General features: G+C 40.1%; 3 protein-coding genes across 3 annotated transcripts; all 3 read left to right on the forward strand.

Annotated features, from left to right (window-relative positions):
• Positions 1 to 8332: 8332 nt before the first annotated feature.
• Positions 8333 to 10655, forward strand: LOC118477088 (uncharacterized). The gene is made up of 5 exons (XM_035967623.1): positions 8333 to 8744; positions 8828 to 9207; positions 9287 to 9634; positions 9740 to 10006; positions 10098 to 10655. The coding sequence occupies exons 1-5, from the start codon at positions 8597 to 8599 to the stop codon at positions 10653 to 10655; spliced, it is 1701 nt and encodes a 566-aa protein (XP_035823516.1). The 5' UTR covers positions 8333 to 8596.
• A 67-nt stretch (positions 10656 to 10722) lies between these two features.
• On the forward strand, positions 10723 to 11646 carry LOC118477022 (uncharacterized). Its single transcript, XM_035967536.1, has 5 exons — positions 10723 to 10887; positions 10960 to 11070; positions 11150 to 11228; positions 11317 to 11421; positions 11506 to 11646. Exons 1-5 carry the CDS (start codon positions 10724 to 10726, stop codon positions 11641 to 11643), a joined length of 597 nt encoding a protein of 198 aa, XP_035823429.1. The 5' UTR covers position 10723; the 3' UTR covers positions 11644 to 11646.
• Positions 11647 to 15058: 3412 nt separating this feature from the next.
• LOC103654620 (serine/threonine-protein kinase RUNKEL) lies at positions 15059 to 16075 on the forward strand. Its single transcript, XM_008681467.2, has 3 exons — positions 15059 to 15571; positions 15764 to 15891; positions 15985 to 16075. Exons 1-3 carry the CDS (start codon positions 15062 to 15064, stop codon positions 16073 to 16075), a joined length of 729 nt encoding a protein of 242 aa, XP_008679689.1. The 5' UTR covers positions 15059 to 15061.
• The last annotated feature ends 2187 nt before the right edge of the window (positions 16076 to 18262 follow it).

Below are 18262 nucleotides of genomic sequence, written 5' to 3' on the forward strand. Positions count from 1 at the left end.
GTTTTGAAAAACAGAGAATGCAATTGATCTTTGGAAAGGGTTCTGAAATTCAGAATTTAGAATTCTGAATTTCCCCATGGGACCATGGTTCAAGGGCTGATTTGGGGATTTTGGAAAATCCAAATTGCCAAACTTTCTTACTATGATTTGTTAGTTATTTGGTGAGCTAAAACTTTGTAATTTGGTCTTTTCTAAAATTTGTATTTTTCCCCCAAGATTTTTCACAATTACCCTTTATGCTTAATTTGCTCACTTAGGATTTATTAGGGTTTGAGAGTCTCCCTTCTTAAGGTTCATGACAAGATTAAGGAGAATTTGAGGAGACTCATTATAAATCTTGTTCTTAATCTTTGATGTTAATTCCTTTACTAGGTTAACATGTGATAATAGGTTGGGGTTAGCTTAAGGAAGAAACCCTAGGTGACACAGGGGTGTCACACGCCGTGATCTCGGGTCCGTTTCGCAGCCACCGTCGAGCCTCCGCCATGTTCGTTGCCCCGGTGAGCTCCGCCTCCACGCCAACAACTCAGGACACCCCTCGGTTTTCCCCTTTCCCCTCTATTCCTCTCTTCTCGCGCTCACCGGACTCCCCACCCTGCAGCCGTGTTGCCGCCGCCATCGACCCGAGGCTCCGCTGTGTCCTCATCATCGCTCAAGCGTTCCAAAGCATTCTCTCAAAGTAACCCACCTCTCCATGCCCCTGATTTCCCATTCCTTGTCTCGGTGCTTGAGCAATTGCTCGCCGGAGTAGGCTAGCACCGCCGCTGGGCCACTCCATCACACACTGCCACCCTCCGGTGCATCTGTGCCGGTGTCGTGCGCACGGTCGCGTTCATCGTGTCACCTGAAACCGCTCATGCCCTTCCCAGCGCCCCTGGACCCCCAGCGTGGCCACGCCCATGCCTCCGGCGAAACTCCGCCGCGGAGTCGGGCGGCATCGCCCCTGGCAACCCAATAACCCAACCCGAGCTCGTTAGATCTCAGACGTTCATCCGAGATCTAATGGCCCGGTTTTAAATAGACTAAATCTAACCCTAGCCATTTGATGGGGATCTACCGCTCGGGTGCGTGCCCTCGCTCGTGCCCCTGCTGCTGGGCCCGGCCGGCTGGACCTGGCCTGCTTGTTAGCCCGCGCTCGCGCCTGCGGTCGATCGTCGATTTGTGATCGGATGGCTGAGAACACCGTGTACCATTTGCGTGGTCTTTTTGTTAAAGAGACCCTCGACTTTTTAGAAAACAACCCGCAGTCCTGTGTTCTTGCACGCAGACCCCTGGTTTCTTGCAGAAAAGCCCCTGGACTTTATTTTTATCACAAAAATAGGTCTAATTTTGTATTTTGAATTCCAAAACTTGTTTATTTCACATCTTTTGCATATGAACTCCAAATTGGGTGGTTCAAATTGCAAAATATTCATAAAATTATTCTCTATCTGCTAAATTAGTATCTTTTACAGTCTGCATGTCTTAATTTTATGTCTAGGTTGTAGGTGCATTTAAAGTAATGGTTTATTATTCAAAAAGAAATAAATAGGGAAACACTAACGATAATTAAGTGATTAACTTTGTGAAGTTATTATCATGTAATGTATGAACCCATCCCTAGTATAATTTTAATAATTCATTAAGATAACTATAGTAGGTTATGTAATCCACTGAGATAAGCAGTACTTAGAGAACCACAAACCCCTAAGTGTATTTGTTTACCCTAGAATCTAGATTCCACTCTGGTGTTTGTACTTTTCTATTGAACTTGTGTTCACTTGATTGCACATGTTTGGTGTATTGTTCCTTTATCATTTCCCAAATGTGTTGAATGAATGATTGCTTTGTGTAGACAACGAGCAGTCCGTGTTTCTTGAGTGTGTTGCTGGAGACTTCCCTGAGCAGCAACCTGGTGAAGGCAAGTGTCCTTTGACCCATTATGTCCTACTTACTTTATAATTCATTGTCCAGCATTACTTAATTGAAACCTAAGGATTGACTAGCTTTGTATCTACCTTGTCCTTGATTACCTTTTGGGTTATTATGGTTAGCTCCATGCTATTGCTTTACTTTAAATCAATGAACATGATGAGAATATTTATGATACAATGACATTATCTTGATAATGATGATGAACTGTGATACTTTAGGGGACTCAGGTTGTTTCATGAGTACCTCTCCATAAGGACCTGTTCGTTGAGAGACCACCTGGGATAACAGTACAACCATGAGGGTGGAATGGGACACCCTTAGCTGAATAATTAGAGGAACTTGAGGTGTAGTTGGCTTTACCGTTGTGCCATCAATGGGGTCCGGGCAAAGTACTTGCTCTGCCAAGGCTGGTTGTCGAGGTTCTTTTGATTTGGTTTTGTTAGTCACCCTTCCTGTGGGGAGAGGTATTGTGTTTATCAAACTGGAGAAACTTAATGGGTAGCTATGACCTCTGGAGAATCTTTGTAAAGGCTACGTAGTGAAATCTTGCCTACTCACCTTGGTAGTGTTTGAGGGTTTGATCGACCCGAGGCAAAAAGGGATCACGACTCGTGGGCAAAGTGTGCAACCTCTGCAGAGTGTTAGAAACTGGTATATCAGTTGTGCTCACGGTTAAGAGCAGCCTTGGGATCCTCTTTGATTAGAATAACTTTGGATACTTTTATGATGCCCTTTCCCTCTCTCAATCGGTCACTTAGACCGTTTGAGTGCTTCTCCTTAATCACATGGCACTACTAGAAATATGCTTATTTAAGACGCACATTTTAAGACAGATATTAGTACATTTTATAGAAGTGTCTTATATCATACGGTGTTGAGCAAGATAAGACATTTTTTTGACAATCCGTCTCAAATAGAAAAGTTTTTTGAGACAATTATGTCATAACAAATGTCTTATATGGATTTAAGACATATTTTTATTGTAAACCGTCTCAAATAAGGATAGTATTTGAGTCATCACTACTTTAACAACTGACTTAGATGGCAGTGAGTATTCTAGACACGTCTATGTCTGAAACCATCTCAAATAAGGATACTATTAGAGTCGTCTAGACTATAAAAACCGTCGTAGATATGAGTGAGTATACTAGACACTTGTAAATATCAAACCGTCTTCACATGATAGTTCTCGCAAGACATATGACAAACATAATAAATAATGAATTTATTTTAAATTGATGATATATATTAAATAGAATGTCAAACTTCTCTCTGTCTCTTGCTATAATGGTCAAATGGACTATTCAAACTGCCTTAGATGTTAGTGAGTATACTAGAAACTTGTAAACATAATACCGTTTTCTTATGATATTTCTGATAAGATATATTGTGAAAAAACGTAGTAAATAGTAAATTTTGCTTAAAGTGACTCTAAATAAAACTATACGTTTGAAATATGGATATTTTTTATTTTCTCAATAACAATATATTCATATTTATAATATCGTCTATTTGTACGGTATAAGCAACCTAATAAGAAGTGGTTAATGTTATGAATATTTCTCTTTCTACACATTTTACACATATATACAATATTTCTTAATGATATATCAAAACTGGTCTTGTATTGTAGTGGTTAAAGACTTATACTGCTCTTGGTAAGATCCTGAGTTCGAGTCTTCGAATTGCCTTCAATTTACTGAGTTTTTTTTGCAGGTGCGAGTCCGTTCCTGCGCTGGGTGCGCGTGGAGTCCGTTCCTGCGCTGGTGGCCGTCGAGCGGATTCCGTTCCTGCGCTGGGTGCGCGTGGAGTCCGTTCCTGCGCGCAGGAGTCCGTCCCAGCCCAGCGTGGAGTCCATCCTTACTATAAATACATGTATAAGTTTCCTTTGATAAACTCATCCTACAACTATTTAACTCATCGTCGAAATTTGAGTTTTTCCCCAGCTTTGTTGAGTATTTTCTTCTCATTCATTCATCTTTCAAGGTAACTTAGGTACCATTAAAATATTTCATGTAGTCCTACTAGTTTATTAAATATGTGATATTTTTACATTAAATATATGTTTTAATTCCTTCAAATTATGTTAGGATCGTATAAATTTTGCCTGCATAATAACATTAATATTTTTAATTATGACAAATGTTTTAATTATTTAATTAATTGTTTATTTGTTAGTTATTAAAATAACTTTATAACAGATGAAAATATAACAAATTACCTAGTTTTTTCCCTATATCATCTCATGTTGTTTGCGTCTAGTTTATGAGGCAATGTAATATGAAACTTTAATTATTTTTTCAGATATGGACAGAGAGCAGTGGATGTATGGAATTGATCGGTCTGATATCAATTATTTCCGTCATGTGCAAGGGTTCATAAAGGTGGCTGAAAAACATCGATTAGATAATAAGGCAACAGCTATCTTATGTCCTTGTGTGGACTGTAGAAACTTTGATCCAATTATCGACTCACGTGTAATCCTCGGACACTTGATAATGCGTGGTTTTACATCTGGGTACACATGCTGGACAAATCATGGCGAGTGTTCTATTGGTGATAACAATGGAAACACTGAGGGTCCTTTAGATACTAATGGCGGTCCTATGGATACTAATGAGGCGAATGACCATTATGTGCATATCCAAGATACAAAAAGTCATTTTGCGGACGCGACGATTGTTGATGTGCCCATCGATCATCTGGAATACATGATACATGATGTTACTGTAACTCGTAATTTGAGTGAGGCTCAAGCATCACAAGTACGTGAGATACTAGTTCGAGAGCGTGAGACACCATTATATCCGGGAAGCAGTGATAATCGACTGAGTTTTACTACGGAACTTCTACGATTCAAGGTGGCTAGTGGATGGAGTGATAAGAGCTTTACAGATTTGTTAATTTTTTTAGCAGACAAGCTGCCTAAAGGGAATATGGTGCCACGAAGCACAACTAAAGCAAAGAAGATTTTGTGTCCCATTGAGTTGAAATATGAGAAAATACATGTTTGCCCCAATGATTGCATTATATATTGGGGAAAGCATAAGAACAACATATCATGTCCAACATGTGACACATCACGCTACAAGAAGATTGATAACCTAGAGGAATTGGGCTCCAATGAGAAGAAAAAGATTCCTGCAAAGGTTTTCTGGTACTTCCCTGTGATACCTCGATTAGAAAGACTTTTTGCTAATCCAGCAAGTGCAAAACTTTTGTGTTGGCATGCTGACGAACGTAAGAAGGATGGAAAGTTGAGGCACCCTGCAGATGCTTCACAATGGAGAGAAATTGATAGTAAGTATGAAATATTTGCAAAAGAATCACGGAATATCCGATTCGCTCTCAGCACCGATGGTATGAATCCATTTGGCAATATGACCACTACCCATAGCACATGGCCAGTATTATTAAGCATATATAACCTGCCACCTTGGTTATGTATTAAACGGAAGTACATCATGTTGTCAGTATTGATCCCTAGACCAAAACAGCCGGGCAATGATATTGATGTGTATCTTGAGCCGTTGGTACAAGACTTGTTGAAGCTATGGGAAACTGGTGTTGAAGTTTGGGATGCTTGTAAGAAAGAATATTTTAACTTGAGGGCCTTGCTTTTTTGTACCATCCATGACTATAAAGGCCTTGGAAACATTGCAGGATTATCCACTCAGGGATACAAAGCGTGCTATATTTGTCAAGAGAATACAAAGAGTCGTTATCTAAAAAACAGTAGAAAAATTGTATACCTGGGACATCGTAGGTGGACACGCAGAAATCATCCATACCGAAAGAATGTTGATGCATTTGATGGGAGTATTGAAAATGAAAAGGCTCCATCACGCAGGTCTGGACATGTGGTTTATGAGAGTGTGAAGGACATTGAAAATAAGTTCGGGAAACACAATTTAGCATTGTCTGGAATTTGGAAGAAAAAATCCATATTTTGGAGGTTACCTTATTGGCGCGATCTAAGTGTGCGTCATTGTCTTGATCTTATGCACATTGAGAAGAATGTCTGTGAAGCTTTGATTGGTACAATTTTTAACATAAAAGGGAAAACTAAGGACAACACCAACGGCCAGTGTGACCTTGATGAGCTGAACATTGAAAAACCCCAGGAATGGTATACTCTGACCAAGGAGGAAAAAATTAAAGTTTTTAATCTGTTACATGATGTCAAAGTTCCATCTGCTTATTCAGCAAATATTAGAAGGCTCGTGTCAAAGAAAGACCTAAAACTTTCAGGTATGAAAACTCATGACTGCCATGTTTTAATGACACAGATCCTCCCCGTGGTCCTCCGTGGGTCTTTCAAGAATATCAAAATACGAGATACTGTCATTAGATTATGCTATTTCTTTAATGAAATAAATTCAAAGGTGCTAGATATTGAAGCCCTTGACAACTTACAAAGGGAATTGGTTCAAACTTTATGCCAACTTGAGATGTACTTCCCACCTTCATTCTTCGACATCATGGTACATTTGACCGTGCATCTAGTTGAAGAGGCTAAGATTTGTGGGCCACATTTCTTACATTACATGTATCCGATCGAAAGGTTCATGGGAATCTTGAAACGCTTTGTTCGGAATAAGGCACGCCCGGAGGGTTCTATTGCAGAAAGTTATGTAATTGAGAGTGTCATCGATTTCTGTGTGGACTACATGGATGAGGTGGCACCGATTGGCCTTCCACTGTCACGCCATGAGGGAAGACTTAAAGGGCAAGGTGGACTTGGATTGAGCACAGAGATACCAGATCAAGAATTGCTCCATAAAGCTCATTTCTTGATCCTTCAATCTACTGAAGACGTTTCAAAGTACATTGACAAACACAAGAAACGGTTGAGAAAGAAAAACCCAGAAATGGTGGACGAAGACATTGTGAGGCTCCATAACAAAGAGTTTTGTGATTGGTTTCAAAAGCGGTGTGAAAACAAGGTACCAAAGAATGACACTGTCAGACGGTTGGCACAGGGACCCTCGTCCAGTGTAGCGACATGGCAGAGTTACGACATTAATGGATACACTTTCTACACAGTACAACAAGATGGTAAAAGCACCCGACAAAATAGTGGAGTTTGCAACGACGCGATAACTGAGGTGTTTGATCGCAATAAAAAATCGTCATATCTAAGGAAGGACACGTATTATGGACAATTAGAACACATCTGGGAGTTGGACTACACACTTTTCAAGCAAGTTGTTTTTCTTTGTAAGTGGTTCAACCCTAAAGGTGTTGTCGTAGACCCAAAATATGGGGTTACCACTATAGATTTTAGACGAGAAGCTTACAAGGATGATCCATTTATTCTTGCAAAGCATGCAAATCAAGTTTTCTATATCGATGATCTTGCAAACAGGCATCATCGAGTGGTGCTCAGGGGGAAAAGAAGAATTGTTGGTGTTGAAAATGTAAATGACGAAGAAGATTATGACCTCTTTAGTAATATGAGTAGTTTAGATAATATGGTCATAAATATGGAATGAGTTTGGACTTAATGTAAATTATTATTGTTCTAATTTCTATATATACGGCTGCTTAATATTCTGTATCGCTGTTTATTATAATTTCTATCTATATACATATATTCTAATATAAACAGAAAATATGACTCCACCTATCCACAATTCCCAATTCCACATTGCATCGTATTAGGCTATCTGCGTCCCTAACCGCGTTTCTCCCCACGTCCCGCGTTCGGCAATCCTCGTCCCGCGCCGTCGTCCTGCGCCGTCGTCCTGCGCCGGTGTCCTCCCCTCATCCCGCGCCGGCGTCCTCCCCTCTTCCCGCGCCCCCCATCCGCCGCTGCGTCCCTCCCTTCGTCCTGCGCCCCGGCGTCCATCCCCTTGTCCCGCGCCCCGGCGTCCTCCCCTCGTCCCGCGAGCTCCAGGCGGCCGGCGTCCCTCCCCTCGTCCCGCGAGCTCCAGGCGGCCGGCGTCTTCCCCTCGTCCCGCGAGCTCCAGGCGGCCGGCGTCTTCCCCTCGTCCCGCGAGCTCCAGGCGGCCGGCATCCTCACCTCGTCCCACGGCCGCGTACCAGGCAAGATGGATAAATGTTTATTAAGATGAATAAATGTTGCTCCCAGGCAAGATCCCTGTAGTGTTTATTAAGATGGATAAATGTTGCTTAGAGGTTTGGTTGTTGTATAATTTTTTCGATCATGTTTGTTATGTGTGCTATGGGTAGGATTAGCTATCTGCTATCTGCTAATGTATTTCCAATTTATAGAATTGGGTTCAAATGTAACATGTCTCTTGCACATTTGCTAAGGTAGAAGTACTAATAGTGTATCAATATAGTTTAATGATCTATATTCTTTGATGCTGCTAATGCCTATATTGTTTTCGAATATAATTATGTACAATGGGTACTGATGGCGCTAATTCAATAGGATCAAATGAGTTCTGAGTCATCTTCTGATACATCTGGGTCATCAACTTCAAAAACCTCTGGGTCCACAAGTACCTCATCTTCCACTAGCTTGCATTCAGAGGACATTGTCGAAAAAGGTTCTTGTACTTCTGCCAGGCATAGAACGAAACGAGGTCACGCCAAATGCAAGAAGCTAGAAAAAGGAGGTCCCCGTCGTCTTACGTTTGATAAAAATGGGATTGCCCAGTCACCGGTAAAACATGTCAATGAATTCTCAAGTTATTGTGGTTATATAGCACGCATGCGTGTTGATATTAGGATAAAGGATTGGCGAAAAGTGCCTACAGTGGTAAAATCAAACCTATGGGAGGATGTTTCAAAGAAATTTGTCATGCCAAGGGATGAAACCCATACCCTCAATGTTAAGAAGGTCGCTTTGAAATCTATGAGTAAGGATTGACTTCTCCAGATTGTTTGATCCTGTTTGCATCATTTCTTGGGATTTATAATTTTTTTCCTTTTATTCGTACAGGCCATGCATGGAAGGATTTCAAGTGGAAACTAAATATAAATTATGTCAAGAAGGACAAAACTCCATTTGAGGACTATCCAGAACTCAAGAAAGAGTGGTGGCCAGACTTTGTGGAGTGGGTTACCTCTGATGAGTATATTGCTCTAGGAGAAAAGGGCAAGCAAAGCCAAAGCATGAATAAGTTCCGACAAAAACTAGGTCGGCGAAGCTATACTGTACAAAAGAGAAAATGGGCAAAGGAAGATGCACAAGCATTAACCGAGGGTAAATCTATTCCATTTCAAGACATGCCAGATGGTCGTCATAAGGATTGGGCAAGGGCGAGGAATCCTTCTGGCGATGTGAACATAACAGAGTCGCATCCAATCATACAGAAAATTGTAATGTTCCTCTCCACACATAACTTGTCCATTTAATTTTCTTACCATATTTGGTTCACACATAAAACTGTTTTTACAGGTAGATCTAAATGAAAAGTCAGTAGCTGGTACCTTTACACCATTGGATAATATGGACATACTAGCAACAGCAATAGGGAGTAATCATCCAGGGAGGACAACAGGGGTGAGTGCTTATGTGGGTTTAGGGATGGGTCTTGCTCAAGGTGATGGCCCTCGTAAGAAGAAACGTAGAAGAACGAAAGAGTATGTCAAGAGGATTGTGGATGAGTACGAGGCCAAGTTTGAGAAACTGACAGCCCTGTGTCACAGTATGGAGCGTCGATTAAACAATTCTGAGAGTTGCTCATCTTCAAAATTTGTTGATACACCAGACCATGCAACACATCATTCAGTTGACTCATTACAAGTAACTTCATCTACTTGCAGCACATATGACTTATCAGATAACATAATCAATGTTCCACTAATATTCTGCATTTTCCCTTAATTCTTCCAATGTTTAACATTTCAGGAGGTGATGAAATGCAAGTTGGTGGTGCAGATAGGTCCGCAATCTGTTGTGGTCGCTAGAGGGCAGGCTTACCCTCCAAAGGATGTTGTAACCGTCCATGGGATTGAGCGGCGAGATGACCACACAAAAGTGCAGGTTGATTTTGTGTTTGACAACTTCTTGGAATTTCCACTCCCTATTCCTATCGCTGGTGGTGATATGTTCACTCTTGGCGAAGCCAAAAATTCATTTGTGTTATGGCCTAAGTCAGGCATACAACTAGCAGAGGTACACTTTGTGGTAACTTCAACCTAATGAACTTATTATTATTATTCACAACTTGGTTAATGCCATGTACTTGTTTCTGAATTTTACATAGGAAACAACAGTTCATGCAAAGCCTCAACAAGTCCCACACACATCGCCTCAGGTACTCCATCACACACCTGAAAAGGATAAAATGCCAACACCAACAATGGGTACCGAGGATATAGATGTCACACATAGTGCCTCCAATGTTAGTAAGAAGAGGAAACATAAGCATAGAAAACATAACAAAAGCAAAGAGAAGGAGCAAAAAACTTCACAACAGAAAAACATAGAAGATGATGGTCTTGATCCCCTTTGGACTCCCCCCTTTCATCAACGATCTCCACCACCAGTTCCAAATAATAAACAATTTGTGCTAGGGCAGCCTTTAGTATCTAGTGCATTGCTTAAGAGGATGGGTAAACAGAGCCAGTGTTTCCACAAATGGTATTTTGCTATGACCACGCCAATATCTCGAAGGCAAAGTGCCACACACTTCATGGTACGATACGAAGAACATGATTTTCTTGAAAAATCTAGGGTCTATGCAGTAGAATTCAGTGATGTATTTCACATCTACAATGATCTTGCCCTTGACATATCCTTACATCGGAGTTGGATGCTGTGAGTGAGATCTACCATTTCCTATAAGTGTCTACTTTTTGTTCTTTATCTAACTATTCTTTTAATAGATGCATGAGGAAGATAGACAAATACAGAGGCATAGTTGGCTTTTTAGATCCAGAGATGATCATTTTAAAGAGAATCAATGAAGAGGCTGATGAAGTCGAAGCATACATTGTGAAAGCATTGCTTGCTCAGCAGGACAAGGAGTGCATATTTGTTGTTTGCCAGGAAGGGTAAGGCCTAGCACTAATAACACTCTATAGTTTTTTAATCTGTATCTTAATGTTCTATCTTCGTCATTTCAGTTACCATTGGGCCTTGTTAGTTATTTTCCCAAAATGGAATACAGTGTACAATATTGACTCCAAAGGTTACCAATCCCCTAGCTGCTATAGTATTAAGAAGCTATTCGACGAGTGGGTATTACCTTTATCATAATTCTATTTTCCTCTATATTTCAATTGTTATTTACACCGTTAGTCACCATTATTGTAGGGCTTTTGGTGCTTATGTCGACAAAAAAGGTCGCCATAACAAGAATTTTGGTCGCACAGTTATATGGAAACATTTTCAGGTAATCATGTCCTTAACCTGAAATTATTAGCAACACATATAATTAGACATTCCCGCTGGATATTTTCCTTATGAATGACATCTTTTAGGCACACATACAACCACCTGGCAGTATGCTTTGCGGACAATATGTGATGTACCACATGTTATCCTTTGCGGATAATCTTAGTTTGGACCGTGATCGATATCCTCAGGTTGTTTTTATAGTCTACATTCTATTTTACTCAAACATATGCAATATGACGTTATAAATATTTACATGGTTTTTGTTTTTCAAGGGTCGTGCTGGTTTTGCAACCTGTCCATTATTGCGTGATGAGATAGCAAATGTCCGAGAACGGTTGCTCGACTTCTTCATGAATGAGGTGATAGACATTGGTGGATCATGCAGGGTTGAGGGTGCTTCATATAACTAAATCTAGCATTGCTTCCTAGGTAAGATGTTACATTCATATAACCTTTTACATCATATGCCACATTGTGAGGTGTTCATATGTGTCTAACTAATAATTATTGTGTTCTCCTATTTGTTGTACAGGAAAATATGGAATGGCCGCACCAGTGTGGAGACTTGATTTCATATATATTTAGTTAGGCACAACGATAGCGCAAACAATTGATTACCAAGTTTGTTAATTAGTATTTTAGTTTGGATATAGAGTACGCTTATGCATGAGCTATTTGACAATGTTTATTTATGAGATATATAATGGTAATTATGAATGATGTCATCCTACTTTCATATATTTGATGGACATCACATATGCATCTAGATTTTTCTCCAAGTTTCAGCATATAGTACATAGGGCTAGGTGTCAATCCGGATTGTGGCGCCCGACGAGGTGGGGGCGTGGAGAGTGGCAGGGAATCCTCATCGTTGTACTGAAGCTTACATCAAAGGTACGCGTTATTTAGTCTAAACTTCATTGACTTGAGGAACACACTGCCATTTGGTCCTGTTTCTCTACTTATAGTTGTCATGAGTGGACATGTTGCACCCCCAAAGTCATCGAACTTCTTTGTTGAATTTGGGATGGGCAGTGGATATCACAAAAAATATACATCCAGTTCATCCAAAGTGCAGGTAACTGTTTTATTCAGACATATATGATTAATCATCATTCATCAATATGTGAACTCCATTGAGCAAGTATTTTGATTATGTTGATTTTGTATTACTAAGATCATGTAATGGATATTGTCAGTTTATTTTGTTGCCTTATTTCATAAATTGATTCACATGTTTGCAATTAAATTATATATGATATTATGTTTCATACATTGATTTTTCGTTGTACTATTGTGTGTTACCAGAGGAATGATCTCAGCATTAAAATTGATTTCTTGCATGCACTACGCACCACCACCACCACTTGACAACCTTCTGTTTCAGTATCTGTGATATTGATTTCTTATTTGTTATTCAAATTCACACCGCAAGTTGCTAAGGTTGAATGGACAACTTGAGAGAATTCCAAAACGTTTTCTGTTTCTGAGTACCATGATTGATAAGAGACTTTACTGTTTTTGCATGAGCATATAATATTCTGACTCATGGAAAGTAATGTAAACCTGCTACATTTACGCAGGCACTCCTGAGTGAGATGAGCTGCTAGTTACAAGTGAAATAACAGGCAATGTTATTTGTTAATCAAGGCACTACTACCCTCATGCAACTTTCTGCACTGTTGATAACGGGGATACTGGTTAGTGATCAGTTCATCATCACAGCTCGTCTCAATTATCAACACTGTAACAACAGACATGTTTCTTGGACTGCTACGATCCTCCAGTGATTGCCTCCAAAGGTGTCAGAGTTCAGGTGACATTGCTCCACTTTGAAGTACTGCTCTGAGGTATCTTTGGCCACTATAAAAAAAGTCGCTATGCTGTGTTCTTCAGGCTAGCTACCTTCCGTAGATATTGTCTTTACAGGGGATACTTTTTACCTACACTTTTGTACAACATATGCTCTACAGAATCCTTCAAGTAGCAGGAACTGTCACAAAGGCAATGGCAGTGACGCCTTCGGGAATATTCTCTGTCCTGGCGCTAGGATGGCTAGGGGATCATATCTGTGTTTCCTCCATTCAAATGTCTCCCACCTTGCTCCAAAGTGGGCTTTCCACTGCTGCTGTGTGGTGTAGGGTGCCAGATACTGTATCATCCCAATACCAGCCTCTTCACAGAACTCCACTATCCTTTGTTCAGGTTCATTGAATGTGCAATGCTGCCGTAACCTGAGAGAAACGGCGCTGAAGAAAGGAACCCCACTAGCTAGGTAGAAAATTTCCTCATCTGGTATGACTACTGACTGGCTGTTGACGGGCCAGTTGTGAAACTACTGATGTCATAAAGGAGTAATGCATGTGCCTTCTTAGCTCCTATTCAATGTTCTGCGTGCAATGCATAAAAGGTACTGAAAGTAATATTGGCAATCCTCTTTGTGTAACACTTCTTTACCATGTTCATCAAACTTCAGATTGACTAGATTTGGTTCATGTGGTGGTGTTAAATTTGGTTGATGCAACACAACCAAAGGTTTAAGGAACATATGTGTGTGTTAAGGCACTACTTTCTACTGATTATATTTATATGTTTTTTGAATGGACAGAGAGTTGGATGAAAAGGTTCGTGATGCACTTCATCTTTACATTGAAGCCCGCGGCATAAATGAGAAGCTCTTCCGTTTTCTCCAAGCTTGGCTTTATGTAAAGGATCACTGCAATCTTGTACGTTGGTTCAAGAGCGTTGGTTCATTCATCAGTGACCAAAGCCAAAGCAAGGTACATTGCTGTCTTTGCGCTTCGTCTATGTTGGTTCATGTATCATTTCCATGTGGAACATCTCTGTTTTATCTATAACCAAGTGCCATACTAAAATTGTGCCCACGGTAGATGTACAACATTCAGATGTATTAATTAGTTAGCATCAACTTATCCATGCAGATTCTGAAAGCAAAAAGTATGTTCTGCAATAAAGGTCGCTTGGTAGTATTGTTTGGAACTGTACACATTATGGGTGCTGGATATATCAATGCAATCTGAATGCTGCCTTGCAATTTTTTCAAACCATAATCGACCATGGCACCGACCAGCCTGGCTAACCATGACTAATCATAGTGCATAACTGATCATCTTAGCACTGATAAGATCATAAGGCTGACTAACCGCGATGAGTTGAACAACTTGGTAACCTTCCTGCCTTTTTTTCCCAATCAGATGTCAAGAACCCCGCGCTGAAGAATGATCATCTGAAAGGCGGTCGTGGAGCAGTTTTCTCCAGGATGGATAATTGTCCTAGGATAAAGTGAATTATATGCAAAGTCGCGCCAGCGAGGAGTTTTGGTTTATCTTTAGTTTTTATTCGCCGGGGAATCAGTGGTATGGTGGTTGAATTAGTTATCATTAGTCCTTGTGATCTGCTACCCTATCATGCTGAGGTGCTTGTCAGATTCTCAATTATTCAAACTCCACATTTTCCATCGAAGCGCAAGAAGCACGTATTGAGAGGCCCTTTTTTATCTCATACAAAGATCGCCTTTTATTGTCACGTTCTAATTATGGGGTGTAGCGAGGTCATGTGTCCGTTTTGGTGCATGCAGCACTGCCACGTTTAGGCTCTGTTTGTTTTCCTCCTAGATGTTATTTCCCTCTTATGTTATATAATTTATATAAGTTAGATTATCTTATAGCCATTCAATCTCATATGGCCATTTCCTTTATTTAGTATTGCTCTATATTATTTAATATGGTATTTCTGTTTCACCTGTGTTTTTTGGTAAAATTTATGTGCTTCCTGAGGTGTACAATTCACTTCAATGTTAATAATCAGATGACAAACACTGTGACAAGCATGAACCAGTATATTCTTTCATTATCAGATGACAAACAATTGGTCCCCGGGCTCATTTCTCTAATAGAACAGGGAACTGATGTTCTGCGTGTGAAGGCCCTTTTGTTTGTTGCTCTGCTTTGCAAGAATAGTCGAAGGTGGCTTCCTCATTTCTTTTGCAATGCAAAATTAATATCAGTTGTTGATAGACTGGGAAAGGAGAAGGAGGGTTTTATTCATCATTGTACAGAAGCATTTGTGCAGTTGGTTGCTTCCTTGGTCCCTGGTATTCTTGACACTGTCTCCAGCGATATACAGCAGGTTATGGTTGGCAAACGCCATGGACCTGTTACTGCTTTAGCTGGGCGAGCTCATCCAAAGAGCACAATTCATCTGTTCCCTCTTATTCTTCATCTTCTGGGAAGTGCATCCTTCAAGCATAGAGTTGTGACAGGCCATGTATTGCTTCAGTTGGCAAATCTTATTAAGATTTTGGAGGCACCATTTCAGGTATGATTTTTTGTGAACTTTATGGATATTTCATCCTGATGAGATGAGAGTATGTTGAGATTTTGTTCATTATACAACTGCAACTTTGGTGCTTGTCTTTTCAATGTTTTGGATCACATGAACTTTATGGATATTTATGTGTTTCTGCCCTAGCTACCCATGGCCATGCTAAATGTTCTTTTGGGATTTCAGGTGCTATTTAAGAACCTTACTGTTGACATAAAGGATGTGAAACCAACGTCCCTGCTCAAAGATCGTCTGCGTGAAGTCGAGGGAAATCCAAAGCTCGGCTCCCTTGGTCCACAACTGCAATATAGCAAGTATGCCTCCAAGTTTCTGAAAGGATTGTTATATTTCATTTCGTATTTAATCTGAACTTCTTTTGTTGCTGATAAATTACTTGCTTTATCTAGAATTATGGATTTGGCTTTGGATAAGGCTAATAGGGAGATAATACATAGGCAAGGATCATCAAGTTTGACGTCGGCAACGTGGTCATGGTGATTGGCCGGAGGAACACCGGACGTGTAGGAGTCATCAAGAACAGGGAGAAGCACAAGGGCAAACAGTTGTATTTTAATTAGTTTAGATTTAGAGTACATTTATGTATGCGTTGTTTGACAATGCTTATGATATATTGAATGGTACTTATTTATATTATATTAATTATAACGTTGTTCAATATATGTGTATGTATATTTCTCTTTCAAATTATTATAACATGATATCTGAAAAAATGATTATAAATTGAAGAATGTACTGCCATGTAAGTCATTTTGTTTAATTATTAATAAGACGGTTACCAAAATGTCTAATATCAGTATCCTAAATAAGACGGTTTTTAAAACGTCCATTATTAGTCACCTAAATAAGATGGTTCCCCTATTGTAACGTCTATTATTGTAGGATATTCGAGACGGTTTGATAAATACTTTATGACTTTTAATGTTTGTATTCTCTACGGTTCGTTAGAAGCAGTGTCTTAAAAAAAACTAATTCAAGACAGTTTATCGGACGAAATGACTTAAACAAATACATTTTTCAGACGGTTTATCAGACAAAATGACTTAAACAAATACCTTTTTCAGACGGTTATAAATTAAAAACTGTCTTATATAATATCTTTTAAGACGGTTTATAACCATCTTAAATGTGGGACATCTTTTGCGACTCCATCAAAATTGGACACTTCATAAGCGTCTTAATAACTGAAAATTAACCGTCTCATATAGCATGATCTGTAGTAGTGTGGGTCACTAAGACCCCGCAAGGATCACCACACAATTAGGTGTCTCTTGCTATCTTTACAAAGCACTTAGAAGAATTAAAGTGAGAATAAGAAAGCAATCCAAGCAACAAGAGCAACAAAAGAAACACTAAATACCCTCTCTCAAGTCACTAAGTAATTGAGTTGATTTTGAGGCCTGGAGAGGATTTCATCTTCTGATTGTGTCTTGGAGTGTAGGCTTTTCCTCTTGTATTGAATGTGAAGTTCTGAAAACTTGGATTACTTGAATGGTGGTGGTTGGGGGTATTTATAGCCCTAACCACTATTTTAGCTATTGTTCTCGATGGGCACACCGGACATGGCACTGTTCACTGTCCGTTGCGTGCTACGTCAGCCGACCGATGGGGTTTGGAGCGGTTGACCGTTGAAGTCATTTGTCCTCTTGTGGCACCGGACAGTCCGGTGTGTTCTGACTTTGCAGTTTTGACCTCTAACTTCTACGCTGTCCACTATTCACTATTCATCGCAGTCGACCGTTGGGTGCAGTTGAGCATTGCTCCGTTGCCTCACCGGATAATTCGATGCACACCAGACAGTCCGATGAATTATAGCGGAGCGACTCCCAGAAAAACCCAAGAGCGGCCAGATAGTGGGTGCCTTGGCCTAGGCACCGGACAGTGTTCGTTGCGCCACTGGCAGCACCAATGCTTGTCTTTGCTCCAAACTTTGTAGAGTTCCCTAACTTATTTTCTTTGTTGGTTTATGTTGAACTTTATGCACCTGAGATAAATGACAACTAGGCAAACTAGTTAGTCCACGTGGTTTGTGATGGACGTTGTAACATCCCAGGTGTTACTCAAAGCCTTGACCAAAGAAGCACATTTGTGTCCTACTCAAACTTTATGCTAAAATGGAAAGTGAAGGAACTCAAAGTTTAGAGGCATGGTTAAGATAGGCATTAACCCTAACAAGAAAGAAATCCTATTATTCATACAATGTTCCCCCACAAACAAGATTATAAAACCCTAATTCCTTCTTAAGCCCTTAAACCCTAACCATGGGATTAAAGGGGAAAGAGTGGGCTAATGATTAAAACATAAAAAGAGACCTTTACTAAAGATGAAGTGTATTAGTAAGGCTACAAAATTTATTAATAGAAGTGTTGCAAAAAGGCCCAACAAAAACCTCAAAATAGTTCACTAAGTGAAAAGCACACTAGAGCCATCAAAATTTCTCTAAGTCCCCAAAACCACCCTAGCCCAAAGATCAAAGGTGTTCACCTTTGTGCTGGCGCCAAAACCCCTTGGTCCAAATAACAAAAAGTGGCCAAACTACCTAAGGCACCCCCTGGAAAATTTTGAACCCAAGCCAAGGCAATTTGACAAGGGTTGACATCAGTTTTGTCTCGGATGAACAGTGCCGATAGACCTGATTTGGCGCCCACATATCTTGTGACCTAGGGA

This window comes from Zea mays, chromosome 4 (genome assembly GCF_902167145.1).
Source record: "Zea mays cultivar B73 chromosome 4, Zm-B73-REFERENCE-NAM-5.0, whole genome shotgun sequence".
Lineage (NCBI taxonomy): Eukaryota > Viridiplantae > Streptophyta > Magnoliopsida > Poales > Poaceae > Zea > Zea mays.

Coding starts and splice junctions, on each gene's coding strand:
- LOC118477088 (XM_035967623.1), top strand. CDS start 8,597: ATGCGTGTTGATATTAGGATAAAGGATTGGCGAAAAGTGCCTACAGTG. Junction 9,635..9,739: donor ATTCAGTTGACTCATTACAA/GTAACTTCATCT, acceptor TTAACATTTCAG/GAGGTGATGAAATGCAAGTT. Junction 10,007..10,097: donor CAGGCATACAACTAGCAGAG/GTACACTTTGTG, acceptor AATTTTACATAG/GAAACAACAGTTCATGCAAA.
- LOC118477022 (XM_035967536.1), top strand. CDS start 10,724: ATGAGGAAGATAGACAAATACAGAGGCATAGTTGGCTTTTTAGATCCA. Junction 11,071..11,149: donor ATTAAGAAGCTATTCGACGA/GTGGGTATTACC, acceptor CCATTATTGTAG/GGCTTTTGGTGCTTATGTCG. Junction 11,422..11,505: donor ACCGTGATCGATATCCTCAG/GTTGTTTTTATA, acceptor TTGTTTTTCAAG/GGTCGTGCTGGTTTTGCAAC.
- LOC103654620 (XM_008681467.2), top strand. CDS start 15,062: ATGACAAACACTGTGACAAGCATGAACCAGTATATTCTTTCATTATCA. Junction 15,572..15,763: donor TTTTGGAGGCACCATTTCAG/GTATGATTTTTT, acceptor TTGGGATTTCAG/GTGCTATTTAAGAACCTTAC. Junction 15,892..15,984: donor CCACAACTGCAATATAGCAA/GTATGCCTCCAA, acceptor TGCTTTATCTAG/AATTATGGATTTGGCTTTGG.